The sequence below is a fragment of the Ostrinia nubilalis genome, chromosome 23 (genome assembly GCF_963855985.1).
Source record: "Ostrinia nubilalis chromosome 23, ilOstNubi1.1, whole genome shotgun sequence".
Lineage (NCBI taxonomy): Eukaryota > Metazoa > Arthropoda > Insecta > Lepidoptera > Crambidae > Ostrinia > Ostrinia nubilalis.
The window spans coordinates 8,919,246-8,940,126 of NC_087110.1; the positions used below are offsets into that span (position 1 = coordinate 8,919,246).

The following is a 20,881-nucleotide window of genomic DNA, read 5'->3' on the forward strand; positions in this document are numbered from 1 at the left end:
TGTTTCTGCTGAAAACTCAGTTCCAATCGGTAAAAATAAAGCAGATAAAAACCATTCACTTTGATTTACAGAGTGAAAATTATTCGTACGAATTTAAAAGCCGTAAGACAAAATCCGTATCGGCGATTTTATTTAAAAAGAGGTAATATTTTCGTAGTTGCTACGAAGGTAAAAGCCCAATATTTTCGTAGCACTGTAAATTCGTAGCACTCACATCTCAGCTACCTCGAGTAGGTCACTCTTACCTCCGCTGCGTTTGTCCTAATAGTGTCCTTATTGCTTACATAGTAAGTGCTATTTTGTTTTAGGTTTTCAGTCGATGGGTTTAAAAGGTGCTTTTTCAACATCTACAGGAGAGACGATGGAAAAGCTGGGGAAATAAAAATGGCTGCATTTTTCGTAGTTGCGTAGGTGGCACTTACTAGAGTACTATTTCACTCCATGTTTTATATTACATAGGTAGGTAATGCTCTTATCTGTGTTTTTGTAACTGTGTAGAGATAAAAAATGAATAAAACATTTTTAGACAGTAACTCTGAAGTAGACGATCTTTTCTGCTATTAGGTATCCCAGTTGAGAAATGAAATATCATTTTATGCTTTTGAGATTCTGTGTGTGTTATAATAACTGAGGCTGTTGTCCGACACAATGACCCGTCATATAAAAATAACATAGCATTCAAATTCAAATTTCAAATGATTCTTTGTTGTTCCCTCTATTTTTGTTGGTAACAATGTACCCCATAACTAGTGTTAGTAGTAGAATTAGGCTTATTACTTAAACATTTTATAACTATTCCCCGTTTTTTCTTTTCCAAAACATATTTTAAAGAGCCCAAACCTTTTTCCTTATTAAATCTTCCGCCTCCTAAAACAAAATGGGACCCAGATGTCGAAAATTAAAAGAAAGAGGACGACAATTATTCAATTTACCCCGTTGGTTGTCAGGCTGTCGCCATCTAAAATGTACAAGGCTTACAGCTGATCATTCCAGTTTGAACGGGAGGAAGGGGGGAGGTCCATCCTCCCGTTAAAACCCCCTCGTAGTATTCGTATCGATTCACGAACGGAGGCGGAGGTAATCGAGAGAGTGTGACGATTTTATGGAGGAATCGACGATTTGGAGGAGTGTTTCGATATTTCGTTTCTGTTTGTTGGGAAATAATTGAGTTTCAATTTCAGTAATATCTACGCTCTTTGTGAAACGATTGTAAAAGTCAATTTGTATATTGTCTGATTTAGGCGTGTGCAATTTAGGCGGTCTTGTGTTTGCTCTGATTAAATATAGTTGTTTAATAATGCTATGCGCTTGGCATGGTGAATCATACATTTTAGTACCATACCACCAAAAATGGGTTTGAATCCTGGAGAGGTTAATTGTTAGTGTAATGAACGAAAGTTTTAATATCTAGGTAGAGTCAAGGGCGTTGATATAAATAATTATTATGTACTTTACACATGCTGTTAACATAGTTATTACGAGTATTGTGCTGCATGATTCAGGACTCAGAACAAGGCTTACTACTGACCAAACCAAGCAGAGTAGGCAAACTCTACTTATTTTAATCGGAAGACCTAGAGTAGTCTAAAGAAGTCTTAGATCATCCTTATTGTCCGAAAACTATGATTTCGTGCTCCTGCCGATCCAATCAAGGCAGATGCGGCCGATTTAGTCTTCTGACTCTAGAGATGTGACGTCAGTTATTAGGTATACTAGATTGTACCTAACAACTGATATCACTATAGGAGAAGAAGTAGGTGTTTTTGTAGCCTTAGGTCTACCTATAACTAGTAATTCCTTGAAATTTTAGCCATTTACGAGAAATTCTACTGATGGTGCTATTCTTCACAATAATTCTGCATTAAGGTGCTTTCATCCATGAAATTGAGACTATTAAGATGATACTGAGCCGAGTTAACGAGGCTTCTCCCCACTGTCTCAAACGTTACTGACACTTAATTAATTTATTCGGTAATTGTGTATTTAATTACGACCGAGATGGCCATTACAAGAGAGCAAATACATTCAGTAGGGCTATTATATCAATTACATAACACACAAGAAATGTGTAGCGGTATTTACTTATTTGCCTCACCATGGTAATTAAATTTGTTAATTGCATAAAAACCATTAGTTGGTTACATACGAGAATACCCCAAAATAAAGCAAATGTACTATGAAGTCATGTCACCAAAGTTTATGCTAAAATCTGAAGTCACCAAAGCGAGTTTAAGTAGGTACATTAATTTTAAATGACATACAAAGAACCATCTTTAGCTTACCCACCAACTGATGCATAACGTATCAAAGATAAATACCTAGATTCACTGTCATAATTCTATTTAATTTTTTATGAAAACCCTACCTACGGCTAACGTCGTCAAATTAACAAAACATTAGGCTGCCAAGATGTACAAACTTCAATATTCTTCAAATATTCCCTAGCGCTCATAAAATTGCTTTTAAAAGCGTGTTTTTTTTGGTATAGTTCTTGCAACTCACGAAGGCGAGTGAGCTGCTTTACTTGTGTGTGTACGTGTACATGCAAAACGTTTGACATGTAAAGCTCACTCGCCTTCGTGAATTGCAACAAATAAAGTTCGTTTTGACTCTAGCTATAGGTACATTTCCTTGAGTAATACAATTTAAACTTACTGAACGAACTTATCTTAGAGTCATTACCGTCTGCGGGTCGAATAACCTTTACTTTTAATTTAATTACTTAATCCTTTTAAAGACGACATCAGGTTTCGAATCGTTGGCTTTCATAGACCTTTAGCTGCTATACCTATAGCTCAAGGAAAATGTTAAATAAAATAAAATATAAAAGTATTTATCGCAGATGACTAAAATTCAATATAATAATAAATTAGATTTTTAGTTGTAATTTAATTGATTTCGCATACTTACTGGTGGTAATATCATTTAGGTATTTTGAGTTATTCTTATAAACGTTAATCTATGATGTTGTTTAATTCATGCAATTTGACAAAAAGTTCAAGAAGAGTTTAGTTTAATACTAGCTTTCCGCCCGCGGCTTCGCCCGCGTGGAATTTTGTCTGTCACAGAACAACAATATCGCGCGCGTATTTGCTCACCGTTTAGACCTACCCTGGACTACGACAAACATTTTAAAACCAAAATCAGCTCAATCGGCCCAGCCGTTCTCGAGTTTTAATCAGACTAACGAACATCAATTCATTTTTATTTATATACATTTTAAAGCTGTAACGCCCCTGGGCCTGCGGGAGATCTATGGGCGACAGTAATCATTTACCATCAGGTGATCCGTCTGCTCGTTTGCCTCGTATCCCATAAAAAAGTCGGTATGTACCTTATACCACACAAAAGTTACTTTTTAAAATTACATAAATACTAAAAATAATTTAGTTTATATGTGTCTACTATGTCGATATGTGTTGGTTGTTATACAAAGGGGCTAATCTAATGCTCTATACCTACCGGGGATTAGTAACGTAGAGCGAACCGCGTGAATTGCTAGCCAACCGTTCTTATAATCATCTATAGTTTCTATGGTGACTTGGTTAGTATATCTCTAGTAACTAAGTCGGTATGCTTACACGTCTGTGTGTTAATTCTGCTAATCTATGTAACGGATTTTTGATAAGGCTTTAACAAATAACGCATTTATATCCACCTGTCGTTTCCATTTCTACCAGAATCATACAGCGCCCACTAGGTACTAAAAATTGAACTTCAAATCTCAATTTTTTGGCCAATTTCTTGTCCCAAAGCCATGGTCGCGAATACTGGGACGTGTAAAAGTGCTTTTTAAAAGCTTCTTGCAAAAAAAACAGACTTTTCCTGAAGCAAACCGAATGAAATTATTTAAAAGAAAATTGTAGTTCGTAGCTTAGATTCTTTACTTCTGAATAACAAAGGTACTACTAAGCTAATATAACTGGCAGATAAAGGTTATGGTTTAATTTGTTTTGGACGGTTAACACGCTGAAAATGCTGAAATTAGTATCAATATTCAATTAAATTCGATTCACCGGTACTTAGTATAGTTAAAACCCACATTAAAGAGGGATTAAGTGTCAGTGTTTTACACAATAAATGAATATTGTCTGTACATCTTACGATGCGGTCTACCGCATGTTTTAAAGTAAGCCAGCTACCGTGCAATCCCTAAGGGATGACCCTACCATTTTGTCGAGTATTATGTTACGTTGTAGTAAAATGTTGGACAAATAATGTCCTAGATATCTGTAAAGAACAGCATATATCTTGATTTTTGTTTTAGCAATGTGTACTACTACCCGTTCGCGCTAAGTTTGCCGGTCCGTGGAATGCGCGACCCCTCCCCCAACCGCGATTAAACGCAATTAGTTAGTGATTAAACGCAATTAATGTGTCTTATTTTACGCAAATACACAATTTTTATCAATAATAGTAAATAAAAATATTTTAAATATACTTAGTTTGATAAAGTTATAGACGCTTCCCTTCGAGTGACGTCATATCGCTTGTTTACTTTGCCGTACACCCTAATTTATGCGAGTCTGTGTTAACTTTATGAAAAAGTTAATTGAAGAAAACGATGTTCATTTGGTTTTTTAAAAATACACTTCGAGTTTATTTTCTTTTTAATTTTAGTTGATTACAACGTCACGCCATTTTCACCAGCCAGTACTTTAAAATCTAGGATCTTAAGAAAAATGGGTTTGGGTTGCACCATCTTACTTTAACTTTATCAAACATCAAAGTCTGTCAAACTCTCATACAAAAAACACGGGTTTTGGTTTATAGTTACACTTAATTAAAGTAAGGTGGTGCAACTCGGCCTTATTGAGTCAAAATTATCGTTCTTCTTGTGGTAAATGGCATAGAAAATTAAAGCTTATCATTTTCATCATTTTATATTTTTTCAAAGGGTAGGTGCTGTGCATTAACATTAAACTTAAGTAAGTTAATAATAGTTTTAAACCGACAAAAACCGCCATTTTTTCCTACCCTCATCAAAATGCAATTTCGCACACGTACGACCTAAGGTTTAAGAATTCAATCGTTTTCCCCGAACTGGAGTGTTTTTCCCGTGTGGCAACATTACCGCGTCGATTTAAGGTGCTTGCACATCGATCGGGATACGGTCACGCTACGCGCTAACGACTGGTTAATGTACGTTTTGGTGCTTTTAGAGATCCTTAAAAAATATTTTTTTATTTTAAATCATAAACATGCGTCATATTTTTATTCTAATAAGCAATTTAAAGGTCTTTATAAAGAAGGTCGCGGGAAGAATTAGGATGCGGGCAACGCAGGACCGGTCGTTATGGAAATCCTTGAGGGAGGCCTTTGTCCAGCAGTGGACGTCATTTGGCTGAAACGATTCGTTCGTTTATTTTGAACGAAAGAAGTACCTTTGTCATTAATTTGTCAAACTTTGCACTGAAATTATTAATCATACTTTCGTTTCGTTTATTACGACTTACGTTAATAATAAAAGAAGTTTAATCAATTAACAAAACAATTCTAAAGCTTCAGCACGTGTCATGGGTTTTATAAATGCTAATTGCATAAATAAATATTTCAAGACTTTTTCAAAACCATTTTCTCAATTAAGAATTTCATAAACCCCATACGGAACCATTCTGCAGAATAGTTATTTGACCTGACGGTTAAACTTACTCTACCAATTATACGCAATTTGTTCATTTAGTAAATGAACGGTATGAAAGCATAATTTCCTTGTGTGTTTAGTTGAGGTTTTTTTTAACTAATGCTTTTTTCTCGGCTCCTTTTGTATGTGGATTTTTCAAAATAAAATGGTTTGTTAGTGAAAGAGTAGTAGAGTAATTTTATTGGTTAAAGAAAGAGAGATCTGGGTTCAATTCTTAATTATAACTTAACTTGATTAAGATAGCCTAACATTTTAAAATAATAAAAGCTCTTAAAATAAATAGCATTGAATTTCAACATCTAAGCTTAAATTGGATAGTAAAGAGCAGTTTAACTTATCCTAATAATGCCCAATTTTTTTAAAGACTAACCTAAACTATGCTTTGGATGACCTACGGGTGAATCACACATAGTCACGTTCTACGTAGGGTACATAAGCCAATGAGTCATGTTGAGCTTTATCATACAACGGTGTCTTTTGAAGTTTGACTCGTTGTTGAGTTGTGATTTTCAGTTGTTATATTCCACGCCCTTCGCGGTGATAAATATTGTCAAGTTAAATACACATCTGTTGTGGTTACAATAAGTGCGATTTTAGAATAAGAAATGACAACTTTACATGTCGTGCAATAGAGCCCTTTGGGAGTTATTAATTGTAGGTACAGTCAGCGTCAAATTGTTCGTGACACCCAAAGTGGCCAAAAATTTGACAAAACAACCTTATTCCAATTTTAACAAAGGCAAAGCGGCAGCTAGGTTCTGGAGTGGAGGCCGCGTACCGAAAAACTCAGCGTGGGACCCACCCACGAGGTGGACCGACGACATAATAAGTAGCAGGAAGGCGCTGAACGCAGGCCGCTACCAACCGGTCAACATGGAAGTCATTTTGGGAGGGTATGTTCAGCAGTGGACGTCCTATGACTGAAATGATGATGAAAAAAGACGTGTTGCGAACTTTTTGGCTAATTTGCGTGTCACGAAATATTTGACGCTGAGTGTACATTGTACAATTTATTAATTTATTGTTATAAAACGGCTGTATCATTGGCCTATACCCACAAGCCCACAACCCTCTACCACCGTTTCATTAAAATAATCGGTTCTTTGTCAAATTAGTGATGTTGATTGATAACCTCGACATCGATAATTATGATTATTAGTCAGGAAATATGGCTAATGAAAACGAAACGATCGTAGCTATAAATATAATCAATTGACTTGTTCAAGTTATAGTCGTCCATTCGAATATGAATAATCGCGTTGTTCTCAATCTTGAAACTATATCTATAAGGTTTAAAAACTGTTAAATTGCCATGTACCGTGTGTCCTCACTATATTAATTTATTTATAGAAACCAACAGCGATACATTGAGAATGTTAGTTATAAGATTTAGACTGATAGTATAGCCAATGACAGGTTTTTCTCTTTATCTTTTATAAACACATTACATTGTTGTTGGAAAAAAATATTCTAACAATATTGTTAAACCTGTGTTACGTATGGCTTTCGCGACTCAAGCACAGCTTAGTGCAGCAGCCGCTAGAAGATCAGACTATTTGTAAACCAGTTATTTGTAACCAGACTATACATATATTAGTTGGCAATTAGGTATAATACTTTTTCATTTACTTGTTTTAAATCATTTTAATATTTTGGTATGTAGCTAAGTATAAAAAGTTAAAGGCTGTGTGGATATACATTACTTAAATTATGTAGTTACTCGAAATTGGGTTTCGTATCTCAAACGCAAATCTTAAATAACTATCCCCCGGTTTCTGAATTTTCTATTCTTACCTAGGTAAATAATAAACTTAAGCTTTTTATGTTCTCTAAAAATCTCATTTCAGAAATCCGACAAAAGTACCTTCTCGTCTCCAGTAAATAAAAAAGTAATAGTTGAAAATATATAAAACTGAATGAAACATTTCTAATTATCCATTAAATCTGATTCATATCGATAATCCCGTAATTGTGTCGATGGATAGAACGACCCTAGTATAAAGCTTCATACAAACAAATGTGGGCCTTGAAAGTATCGATTTGGTTGGAATTAAGGAAGAAATGGGCCGCAGCGGGATGGGTTGGGAGGGTAGCGATTTAGAAACCTTCTACAAGAAAAATAAATCGAGTTTTTTACTTTATGTCTAATGTAATAAAGGTTAGGTTAGGTTAGGTTGCTGTTGAATTTGGAATCGCAGTATTTGAATATGGAACTTTCGGATTTCGAGGACTTTTGTATTGTGTAATCTGAACGTCTTTATGCCTTTGCGCGTATTTTATGCGTTGAATTAAAAAAAAACGTAATACTTTTAATACTTATGTGTTATCAACTGCCAGTATTTTTTACTTTTTTTCCCATGTTCTCTTACTTGCAAGTTCCGATTAAAATGCATAAAAAGAGGTAATAACTTAGATGCAAAACATAGGTACTTTATCCCGGAAGTAAATTTCTCTTGAGGCCAGATGGTATGTTACATGCTTACAACTTAATCTGCGCTTTAAACCACAGGCACTTTTTTCTTTTACAATTTTCTATCAGCAATGGTACCAACTGCTTCTTTCTGCAAGAGCACAACCCTTTATAATTTACCAGTGATAAGTTGAGGATTTTATGTAACATCTTATGGGATTGTAAAAGGTGCTATTTTGCTACAAAAATGTAGAGTCGGATATGCTTTTGATACTTTACAATATGACATTTTAAAGGATGGTCTATCTAATGCCCATTTTTACCGACAAGTCCCTTTTGAGTCCCATCCTACAGGTATGGAAGGAACTCTTGTTAAGAAATTCAGTTTCACCAACATGTCACCTTCATACCAATAGTACCAGCAAAGTTTAGGGGCTTTAGGGGCTTCTATTTCCATGGAAAATTTACGGAACAAAACAAATAAATTGACATTTCAAAAGTAACACCTAGTATTGCCGCGTACCGGAAAACGCAGCGTGGGACGTCCACCTACAAGGTGGACCGACGACATCGTAAAGGTAGCAGGGAAGCGCTGGACGCAAGCTGCTACCAATCGATCAATGTGGAAAGCATTAGGGGAGGCCTATGTTCAGCAGTGGACGTCCTATGGCTGAAATAATGATGATGATGACCTAGTATGGTGAAAGTAAATGTACGTACGAGCCTCCGATTTTGGGAACCACTTTAGTTCGTCGGTGAAAACTAGTATTATGATAAGATTAATGAAGTAAAATGCATACTCGTAATAACTATGTCATATGAATTACGTGATATCATATCGCCGGCTTACGGCGTGGGTTGACGTTACACTATAAATCATACGCCCTGAGCTGGCACATCAGACTACACATTGATACTGAAAAATATTATTTATTACAACTAAAAAAGAGCCTACAGATGATAGTCGTTCATATCTACTTAAGTTAGGTTTAGATAAAATTAATGTCGGTTACAATCTAGATTGATTGATGCTAGACTAACTAAATGGATGCTAGATTACCTACAGTCATAAAGGTAAATTGAAAAAGCTTCATTATCATCATCATTTCAGCCACAGGATGTCCACTGCTGAATAAAGGCCTCCCTCAATGATTTCCACATTGATTGGTTGGTAGCGGCCTCCATCCAGCGTCTTCTTGCTACCTTTATGAGGTCATTAATCCACTTGTGGGTTTGAGCTTATGCCTTAATTTTAGACAACTTTTAAAGCAATGTATTTCATGCTACAATATTGTATTATATTTGTGTTGTTTCTTCTGGCAACATGAGGTTCAGGAGTCCTATTAATAGGTATGTGTGCTATTATTGCAATGCTAAGTGTGTAGACTTCCATGAAATAATTGTTATTTATCCTTTTAATTTTATGAAACAGCAATTTTCATTGCCCACCACTTATTTAAAATGTATATTTTTACACCACAAACATGGAACAACATCGCGTGAAGATACTATCGATAAGTCCGAACCAGTTGATACTTTCACATCACTAGTGTGGTTTAACAATATCAGAAGTAAATAACCCGTTTTGAACTCTATTCCCAAACGGATACGATTGAATTTACCTAACTCTTGCTGTTTACAATGACTAGCAATGTACAGTTTGTTGAGTGGGCAAGTTTTAATGATAGGAGTTCCGTATTTGGTGCCATTGTGTGCTTAAGAAGGCTACAATTATAGGTTTACAATGTTGTAGTACGAAAAGGGTAGTGGGGTTGTTTCAGGAACTGAAATTCAGCCACATCTGACAGCCACACATACAATAATAAAAACAATAAGGCTGCATATGGTATGGAGTTTGATAGACTTTTGAAGTTTGTTAAGGTAAAATAACATGGTGCAACCCAGCCTAACTACACTGGTCATCACAAAAATCGGCCCACCTACGTTTTACAGGACACAATCATGGTGCCCCAACAATATTGGTGTTATTTGAAAGCCCAATAAATATCCTTAAAGAAAAACACATTTAATTTCCTAATAAACGATTACCATATACAATAAATGTGACTTGAAAAACTTGAAAAAAGACCTCACTTTGGGCTCACCTCTGGGATCAATTAGACCAATTTTTATGGTTATAAAACCAAATAATGATCTCACGTGTCCTCTTTAACAGATGGATAGCGATTAATCCCAACTTAACAGTTTTATAGCCATAGAAGTTGGCTCAAGCGTAACTACCTATTTTTTGAAGAAGTGACTCTGGATTCTTCTACAGACACATTTTTGGGGTAAAAACCTTTCCTTTAATGAAATGAAGTTTAGAACTAGGTTTTTAAATGGTAATATAGTATAGTAATATTGGTGGGAAGTGGGGATGCATACGTTTGAAAGTGCTCGTCGCGGGTGGGTCGATTTTTATGATGACCAGTGTATATAAAAAAATCTACAGAACATAGACCAAATAATATGAAAAACTGAATCTAAGATCTTTTGCTTGACGCGACTGCTCTAACCACTAAGCTATGGAGACTCCGAAATTATAAGTTTGAGAAAACATTATTTTAATATCTGTAGAATCACACTTAGGACCAGTTTCCACTAAAGCGGAGAGGAGATGGTATTTCTTTAATTCCACATCACTTCTCCGCTTAGTTACGGTTCGGATATCTGATTGGTTATTCAATATACATCTCTCCTCTCCAGGTGGAAACCAGAGCTTACGTGGCGAAAAAAAATTAAGTTATCGCATGCAGTGGGTTATCATCACACTTTATTTTATTGTAATAAAATACATTATCATTTCAACTGATACTAAAAATATAAACCTGAAACCTTACAACGTAAATTCAGAAGCAAAGAAACTAATAAAACATAACTGTTCCTACCAGTTTTGAATATAAAGTAGGTAAGTACTTCGCGAATTTTAAGATAATTCCGCAGTTACGAGCTATAAAGGAGAATTTTTTTATACGACGTTGCTATGTAGTCGGATTTTGGAACAATTTGGTTATGAAGCCTTTGTCTTGTTTTATAGCTGATGCTAATTTTATCCCGAAGATATGATTTTGACAGTAACTAAAATACTTTATCGTCTGTAGGTATTAGCCCTCTTCACAGTCTTCAACCCTTCTGCCCAGCGTAGGGAGTGTAGACCAAATCCTCTATTTGCCTCTGGTTCAGAGTGCTCCTAGTGACCAAAATTACCTATTGATGATGGATGAGCATCGTAATGCTCATCAGTGTGTCCTAACACACTTGCAAATTTTTCCTAATTATTTGAAAAGTTATGCAGCTCCTATTCGAACGACATGAAATTGTACGCCACCCCACGTCTTTATATCAAATGTAAATGTATAAGTAAATAGGGAATTTCACTAATCTAACTAATATTATAGGTATAGAGATTATCTCTTGAAACATCATTCAATTTAGGTGGTCTTTTAGCTACAGGCTACAGTTAAAGGTCATCATGACATCATCATCATCAACAGCCCTTTACAGTCCACTGCTGGACTATGAGCCTCCTCCACTATAGTGGAGGGTTTTGCCATAATAATAATCATCATGACATATTAGATCCAAATTAAGTTGCCTCTCTGATTTATAAATAAACACAGAAGCGACTTTATTTGCAGTCTTATGTACGCGTATTTAATTAAAACAACTTCATCTCTTTGAGATTATGTGATGTAGGTAAGCTAGATTTTCAGACATTTGAAAGATGGAAAAAACTTACACCGTTTTCAAGGATCTGCTCCATTGTAATAAGAGAACCACGATGCCCCTAATGTGCACAAACGAGTTTGCAACTACGCGAACTAATATCGCTTTCTCTTTGACGACGATACTATGGGGCTTTGCCGATATTGCGAGCATATTCCCCTGGCTGAATATTCGTTTGCGTTTTGATGAACAGAAAGTTCTTTTAGGTAACATTATTGTGTTTTATGTAATTTGTTGATATTGATAGGTTATGTTTCGCATTCGTTTGCTGTTGTTCAAGTTGAATTGTTATTATTATGGTTAAGTTTGACCATTCTTAACTTAGGGAAAATATATAATCTTAGGTATATTTTCTGTATTGCGAAATTTCTTTCCTTAATTTTATCCTGCGAAAAGCAAAACATGACACTTGATTTTAATTTTAAGTGAACTTAGCTTTCCTAACCCGTCTGGCAAGCATGAGGAGTTTAGGCTAAATCCTTTATTTGCCTCTGTTTATTCGAATTGAGTCGAACTCCTGCAATGATCTGATGATAATCGTAAATAATAGTCCCAAAAGTTTGTTTTAAGAAATATTATATTAAACCCCTTCAGCTACCCTATTATACTTAAATCAATGTATCTTCTTCTTTACTCAACTTGTCTTTCTTTACTAACCATTCCCTTCTCCTTACAGAAACAAGCAATGCTCGTCAGACAATTGGAAGAAGAACTAAGATTGCGCATGCGACAGCCGGCGCCGGAGTTGCAGCAACAACTAGAAGCGCTTTACGCGGAGAACGAACACCTGCAGAGGGAGATAGCTATATTGAGGGACACTATTAAGGTGAGAGAGACGACTATATGTTGTCAGTATCGTATGATAAGGCTAAAGCTCGTAAACTAGCGTTAGAGGAATCGGACGTGACAAAACAACAGCTTCAGAGAAAGATAGCTATATTAAGGGACACTATTAAGGTGAGAGAGATAAAAATATGTTGTCAGTAACGCATGTGAGTAGTTAGAGAAATTGGACGTGAAAAAACAGCAGTCACAGAGGGAGATTGCTATATGGAGGGATTCTATTAAGGTGAGAGAGACGACTGTATGTTGTCAGTACCGCATGAGATAACTGAAACTCGTGAACTGGCGTTAGAGAAACTGGACGTGAAAAAACAGCAGCTGTAGAGGGAGATAGCTATAATGGGACACTATCAAGGTGAAAGAGACTACAATATGTTGTTAGTACATCATGGGATTACTGTAGCTCCTGAATTAAAGCGTGTGGACGCAAAGGGTGACACATGAACCAATCACAAAGCTCTATCCAATGCTGTGCGTTCGATTTGCTACTTCACTTAAGCAAGCATCGTTTGTGAATACGGACGATAGAGTGGTGGTGGATAGTAGCATATAAAATACAGTTGTTGGTAGGTATGTCCTGCTACTGCTAGACTGAGGTGGGCTGATGATGAGTCTAGGCAGCTATAGGTTCGTCAAAAAGCTGTCTTTTCTCAAGTAGAGAAGGGTCCAATGACACTTTAACTTTTCCCCGGGACTAACTTGACCTTCACTGGTTGGGATTTTATTGGCAGCCAAGCTGTAGATCCTGGCTATACAGGAGTTGCAGCGGTGGGAACGAGAGGTGGGAATAGTCCCGTTGAAGTAGAAAAAAAAGATAGCTTTTTGATTTTCTTTAGTCGATAAAGTCGATTTTATTTACTTAATTAATTGCGAAATGTTTTTTTATAATAACCACGGCACGTTGAGTACCAGGCATTAATTAACAAAATTTTCCACAGGAACTAGAGCTACGGATCGAAACACAAAAGCAAACCTTACAAGCTCGAGATGAAAGCATCAAAAAGTTGCTCGAAATGCTACAGAATAAGGGGATGGGTACGTCGTTACTATGTAATTATTGCCTCATTTTTTATCTAATTTAAGTAGTAGCCTTAAAGTCATAGCACACTTTTTAACTCGGAAAGGTATCAATACTGTATCACTTTTCGCCGCTCTGCCAACCGCGAGGAGAGGCGTTTATGTTATTGTGCGGAGTGTGCGTTGCAGTACGGAGTCTTATACAAAGAATACTGACCGCCTCCAGTTGATAAAGTTAGTATCCGTTTCCGGGTTGATAAGTGTGTTTTGTCCTTTAAGTAAAATATAATATTTAGTGCTTATTAGTGAATTCTGCGTTTTCAGAATTATTTGCTGACTCTTGCCAATTGAATTAAATTTATACAAATTAAAGACTGGTGTTATTACGAAAAAATTAAACAGACGTTAAATAGGGTGTTTAAAATGACATGTCAATTTAAACAAGAATTCAACGCCCGTTTATCTCTTTGTAATAAGCCCCTAAATCTTTAAGATCGATTATTGAATGAAATTAAATGGCAATATCTGATAGGACACAATGTAACCCTTTCACACTTTCAGGGAAAGAGGAAGAAAGGCAAATGTTCCAACAAATGCAGGCCATGGCGCAAAAACAGGTAATTATCGATGTCTGTCCCGTGGTGCATGCTAGCTTAGCAATTAGCTTGGTTAGTAAACTTCTCAGTATATACCCCACTACTGGGAACTTTACTAACACTACAAACTTTCCTGCATTACGATTAGCTAGAGTATGATGTGCACGTCACTACGCTTCCTTATGTCTAGTTAGTGTTACTATCACATGGGCGTTTTATTTTGTGATACCTTTATCATCGTCACTGTTTCTGTTAGAATTGCTCTTGATAGTTTCATTTCATTCATTAACTTGAGCGGAATGTGTCTGTCGCGAAGCCTTATGTGTTCTACGGCCATTCGTCGCCTTCACTTCTTGACAAATCTTGCTTTCTCACTTCCACGGTCTTTCAAAGCCTCTGTGACACTCAAGCTTGTTCCCCAAGCACTTTTCCTTTTCTTACTACCCTCCTTTCACACGTCAACAAATAAAAAATTCAAAATTTAAACAAACGTTAACCCAATTCGGCCAAAACACACAGACGAAATTTGAAAATCCACACAAAACACGACCAGATTCACGACATTGCATGTTTAGCAGCTCATTATGTCCCCGTCACACGAACCTTAGACCGTCTCGTAAATTTTGTTATTGGGCATTCAGTTGAGCAATCATTAAATTAGATGCAAAATTTTCTTTTAACCGCCACGACCGGGGCTGCGGCGTCTCCAACGCGATTCAGTTGCAACTTTCAAGCTTGACCGTTCATAGGCCGCAAATGGAGTCGGCGTCCCAACAGTTTGCCGTCACCACAGGGCGTGGATCTTGTGACTGTGATGCATGGTGACCAATGAAGCAACCGCATCCACGGTGCTTATACCAATCGCAAGACCTTCTAGCGGAAGACATCGCTTAGGGCTAAAATTTCGGAACGCTATCAAAATTCAGTAGCTAGGTAGGCTCTAGCCTCGAAGGTTTGCAGCGTACCGACGCTAAGCTTGCGATCACCGTCACCGTGTAGCACGCAAGGGTCGCGCCCTGCGGTGGGTAAATTGCCGGGACGCGGCCGCCCCGGGAGGGACGAGACGCGTCGCCTGTTGTAGGTAGGTTGTAAGTTCGAGCCGCCGTCGGGCGCGCGGGCGGCGGCGGCGGCTGACCGTGACCGTGATGGCAGGAGCTCAAGGCGACGGCGGACACGCTGCGGGCGCTGCAGACGCAGCTGGAGCGCGCGCTGGCGGCTGCCGGGCTGCCGGGCGGCAGCGCGGGCGCCACGCTGACGGCCGTGCTCGAGACCAAGGAGGCGCGCATCGCCACCCTGGAGCGCCAGGTCGCCTTGCTCGAGAGCGAGCTGGCCGCGTACGTGTCGCCGCCGCCGCCCTCGCTCGCGCCCTCGCACGCCTCGCTTTACGATAAGGCCGACCCTCCCTTCAAGAGACAAGTAAGTTTCCTGCTGAACGACGTCCGCGTGATGAAGGACGGGCGCACGAGCGCGCCGCCGGCGCGGCCGCCGCGGCCGGCCCTGCGCGTGCACCCGCGGCCCTCGCCCTACTATAGTGCCACCACTCTGTGACTCCGTCGCCGACGGGTTACCATGTCAATTTCTCGCTTTAAGTCCGAACTTAGCCGAAGTCGCCGACTGTGTTGACTCGTAATATTTTTGTGTGAACTTGTTCGTTGTTAAAGCTATTTTTATTGAATAAGAGGAATTATATTCTTGAAAGATGTCGAACGAGATATTTTTGTTAAGTAGGGTAGGGCCCTAGGCGATGCGAGTATATTTTAGATGTAATGTACGGTTAGATGAAACATGTGAGATTGACGCTGACACCAAATTGATGATTATAGATAGACTGTTTAAATATAAAGACTGTCGAGGTCGTATGCATCGAATTAACTTCGAGTAACTGTTTAAAGTATTCGTTGAAAATGTTTGATTTGATCATGTTGTGCTTTCGGTGTGATCGCAAGTCCGCGCAGCTTGGTCCCGGCATCCACTCATCACGACCCGACCTCTTCATGTAGTCGTCATGGATCATCCGTTTCTCTCACAGTACGGTAGATAAGTGTATCACAACATAGGCGCCCGTGCATCTCCAGATGTTTTCTCAAGTTTTGACATTAGATCGTCTGGAAAGCTTTCTACCGTCATCGAGCCTTCAATCTTTTCCATATTATTAGTATTTAGTATAGAAAGTTTTCCAGCAGTCCATTCATGATACGGAATTAAAGTTAAGATACGTCGAGATAATTATAAAGTTAAAGTGTTGCATGTAAATAAAGGAGTAAATGAGAGAATGTCGAAATGTCTTCCATGGCACACCAAACCGTGTTCCCAAGGTGCTGGAAACATTTCGTTTGTAACTAAGAAAAGCTTGTGGTGCTTCTCATGGTACTAACATCACCTGTACCTCTAACGACCATTACCAAACCAGTATTTAGTAGATTAAAGTTTTTAACATCAATATCATTTTCGCCATCACTTTTGCCTTAGTAGATAGTTTTTTCTTGTTGGTTGATGATGTTGATATGTTTTACTAACGGATGTTTGGATTTGTCTAATTTTATATCGACTTTTGGATGGATGGTGGATTGATGAGCAGTTGGATGAGTTCCGATTGGAGATTCAGCGGCGGGACCAGGAGATCCTGGCGATGGCGGCGAAGATGAAGGCCTTGGAGGAGCAGCACCAGGACTACCAGCGTCACATCGCCGTGCTGAAGGAGTCTCTGTGCGCCAAGGAGGAGCATTACAGCATGCTGCAGACAGACGTGAGAAATTTCTTGGATTTTGTTTTAGAGAAAGATAGTTGAGGTGTGTAGATCTTACACTATTTATAGGTTCCTAAAGGAAGACTGTATATTTGACTTGACTTAAGGTCCTATGTCCCCTAGACGGGGCAGAGGGCGTCCACATCAGTCCTCCATCGCGTTCGGTCTTGAGTTTCACGTTTGATCTCACTCCAGGTCTTGCCTATCTATATTTAAGATTACGAAAATTTACAAGGAAATTTAAAAAAAAACTAAATTCCCATATTCGCTGACGTCTCCTTTTCAAGGAGAAATTTTCTCAACAGAATACATTATTTCTAACTTTTAGCTTGTTCTAAAAATCTCGATCCTAATACACTTTAGTACTAATAGTTTCTTTTGGAAACCTTATGATCAGTGACCTAAATTCTTTAAAGTTTCCCAAAATATGTAAGCACTTAAGTAACTGGTTCATAGATTTTTTTCGGATTTGCAGCTGTATCTTTCCTAAAAAGTGGTATTCTATGTACTGTAACTGTACCTATTTAATCAATTGCTTATTCAGGTGGAGGAACTAAAAGCGCGCCTCGACGAGAAGAGCAGAGTGGTTGAGAAGAAGACTGCGGCGGCCTTGGCGGCTGCGCACGAGTTGGCCGAGCTGCGAGACCATTCAGAGATCAAGGATCGGAAGATCAACGTGCTGCAGAGAAAGGTAAACCTTGGGTGAACGGCGTAGAGTTTAAAGTGTTTTGAAAAGTAGACTGACTTGCTGTGATAGATAGAATGATGACAGCTAAAGCCTGGTCCGTGAGCACGTAGAATTTTGTCCAATGGATGGGCAGCTTGGGGTCATTGGACAAAATTCTACCTGCTCACGGACCAGGCTTTAGAGAATACTATAAAAGGTACGTGCTGCAGAGAAAGGTAAACCTTGGGTGAACGATGCAAAGTTCAAAATCGTAGACTGATTTGCTGTGATAGATACAGTAACAAGAGCTAGAGATTGCTATAAAAGGTATACTTCTGAAGAAGATACCTGTGTACTAAGTAGATTGAAGCACAAATAATTTTATATGCATTCACTTTATGATTGAAATAATATGTAAAATAGCTTGAACTACAGATAAAAACGTCCTGAAAAGTCAGGAAAAATGAGTTATGTTAGAGAATTATTTCCAGTTGTCTCAATGACACGAATAACTCTGGAATAAAATACACTGTCTTAGATAAAGATAGATACATAATTGCAATGACTAGAGCCGTATTGTGTATCAAGTTAATATGAAACTATTAATCACACTTTATAAAGAAAAAAAATATTTTCTTAAAATAACTTTAAAAAATTTAACTGCCTAAGGTGGGAATCGAACCCACGACGGGTTCATCCGGTGTCTAAGTAGCTCAGATGGAAAAGCAATTGTCTGGCAAGATAAAGGTCGTGGGTTCGATTCCCACCTTAGGTAGTTAAATTGTATTAACTGATAGATATCGTATAATTTATTTACTTTATGTTTAAAATATAAATATTCATAGAGCACCTGATATTACAGAAGTACAAAAATATTTTCATCCCATCTCCTCCGTTGCGTAAGAGGCAGTAGCTTATTTACCGACTTTGTTTGCCTTCTCTCAGGAGAGTCTATTGATTTTCGATTCATCACCCCCGATAAGGGAACACGTTCTCGATTAAGCTTCTAAGGACTTGATCTCAGTTAAAATATCTCGATTATCTCAGACATCGTTTAGCATTAAGTGTCTGGATATTATCATAAATATTCGAAACTGAAGATAATAATAAGTTACGATTTGGTTTGGAAGTTTTTCACATTTGCCAGAATACTCGTATTATTAGACTATTTCCACTCCTTAGTGATCAGCCCTTGCTGATTTTACAATCTTCATATAACTTTTGTGTAGATAAACTTGTTATTTTGACTTATTTCCCATACCGAAACTGTCAATGTGTCAGACTTTATTCTTCAGTAAATGTGATACGATGATTGGAAAATCTGCCCTAAGATAAGTTGTTATTTCTACGAAAAGGTATTTGTAATTGATTAATTTCGTTTCTTGTGATTTGTTTAGGAGAACTGTGTTTATATCGTTTACTATTTTATTTACTGTTATTAAATACATATTTATTTACGTGTACTCGTATGTGATTATTTTTATTTAAGTATCTGTAGCAGTAAAATGTTCTATTTTTTTTTATTTCAAAACGTAATATTTATCCTTTTTCCTACATAACATATAATTTATGGAGTTTTTCATAATATTCGTTAAAATCCGTGACAAAACCTGGGACCCTAGAAAAGTGTCACTTTCTGATTGCTCCCAAAATGGAATCTCTTTACGGAGCAAAAAGTAGCTCAATACAAAAAAAAACGGAAGGCCTAGCGAAATTACCATAGTCACTTTTTGCCAGTTCGGGGGCTGACCTTCCTTTTTTGCGGAGATTTCCATCTGTACATTTGACGGTTACGTTCTGGAAGTTCGTATACCGTCTTCATCATTTAATTTCAAAATAATAAAAGTTTGTTAGAAGGTAAGTTAATGCCGGTAGCTAATAACCCCACTCTGTATACCTGAGCTGTAAAGTTTTCCAATCAATTTCCCCTGGACCGTGTTGAATCGTCGACATAGTTTAGATCAAACGAACTCATATAAAGAACTCCCAACTAAAGCAATGGGGTCACCATCGGAACTAATAAATCTGAATACAGATAACTTATGATGGACAACAATACTGGGTTGGAATAAAAAAGTTTGATGGCGCCTTTGGCCTATTATTTTGTTTGTGTTCAATATTTGTTTGTTTTGTTGTGTAGTGCTAGTGATTTTGTTAATATTTTTTCTGTAAGTTGGCTATTTGTGTTGGTGTTATTGATTTATCTCTGTTGAAGGTATGTTTATTTTATTTTTTATTATTTGGTTTTTATTTTTTGTGGTCCCAGAGTTTGGTGTAGTAATTAATAGTGGACATAATTTTCAGATCGAAAACCTCGAAGATCTCCTCAAAGAAAAGGACAACCAAGTAGACATGGCGCGAGCTAGACTCAACGCCATGCAAGCCCACCACTGTTCCTCTGAAGGCGCCCTATCATCCTTAGAAGAAGTCATCGGAGATAAAGAGAAGCAAATACAGCAACTGAGAGAGCAACGCGACAGAGCGGAACACGAGAAGACCGAAGAAAGAGAGCTACACGAGAGAGAGCTAGCTGAGTATAAGATGAAACTGCACGCCCTTGAAAGTGAAGTCGAAAAACTTGGTGCGAGACTCGAGAGAGCTTCGGCTGAGAAGGATAGGCTTGAAGCTAAACTGGAGAGTTCTCAATCTGAGCTAGGGAAATCTAAAGCAGAGCTAGATAAGGCTGCAAGTGAAGTGGGTCGATCTGGTGCTGATTGGGAAGCAGCGAAGCAGCGGCTGGCGAGACTTGAGCTCGAGAACGAGAGACTTAAGCACGAGCTCGAAAGATCGCAGACTACGTTTGGAAGAAGCACGTTGACTACCTCACAGGAACTAGACAGGGTGCAAGAGAAGGCTGATAAGAATGCAGCAGAGTTGAGACGAACTTTGGCCGAGCTGAGAGTGACTCAAGCGGATGCGGAGAGAGCCAGGTCTGAGGCTAGCGGACTTCAGGACAAGTTGGAGAAGTCTCAAGGCGAAGTGTACCGTCTGAAGGCCAAGCTTGAGAATGCACAAACTGAACAAGACAGTCTCAAGGAAGAATATGACCGGTAAGTTATACAGTTTTGTTAGTAAAGGTTTTAAGCCTCTAACACAGTCGTTATAAGGATAGCATGACGAGAGTGGGGCAATTCGTTCTCATCAAATTAGGACAGCAAAAATGTCAAGTCTACCAATTTATAAATCACCGCATTCTTGCTGGCTATGTGACAGAAGATACTTTAAGCCATAA

General features: G+C 38.0%; 1 protein-coding gene across 6 annotated transcripts in view; it reads left to right on the forward strand.

Annotated features, from left to right (window-relative positions):
- The window catches only part of LOC135083517 (plectin), a 78,945-nt gene that overhangs the window by 31,553 nt on the left and 26,511 nt on the right, over nucleotides 1-20,881 (forward strand). For 2 of the 6 annotated variants that reach the window (XM_063978274.1, XM_063978278.1), the window contains exons 2-8: nucleotides 12,457-12,606; nucleotides 13,562-13,673; nucleotides 14,202-14,257; nucleotides 15,389-15,652; nucleotides 16,815-16,982; nucleotides 17,527-17,673; nucleotides 19,954-20,699. In XM_063978274.1, the coding sequence (XP_063834344.1) occupies nucleotides 12,457-12,606; nucleotides 13,562-13,673; nucleotides 14,202-14,257; nucleotides 15,389-15,652; nucleotides 16,815-16,982; nucleotides 17,527-17,673; nucleotides 19,954-20,699 (1,643 nt within the window). Of the gene's footprint in view, nucleotides 1-12,456; nucleotides 12,607-12,728; nucleotides 12,738-13,561; nucleotides 13,674-14,201; nucleotides 14,258-15,388; nucleotides 15,653-16,814; nucleotides 16,983-17,526; nucleotides 17,674-17,694; nucleotides 17,886-19,953; nucleotides 20,700-20,881 lie in introns of those variants that run through there. The other 4 variants (XM_063978275.1, XM_063978280.1, XM_063978276.1 and 1 more) reach the window with 3 other exon arrangements.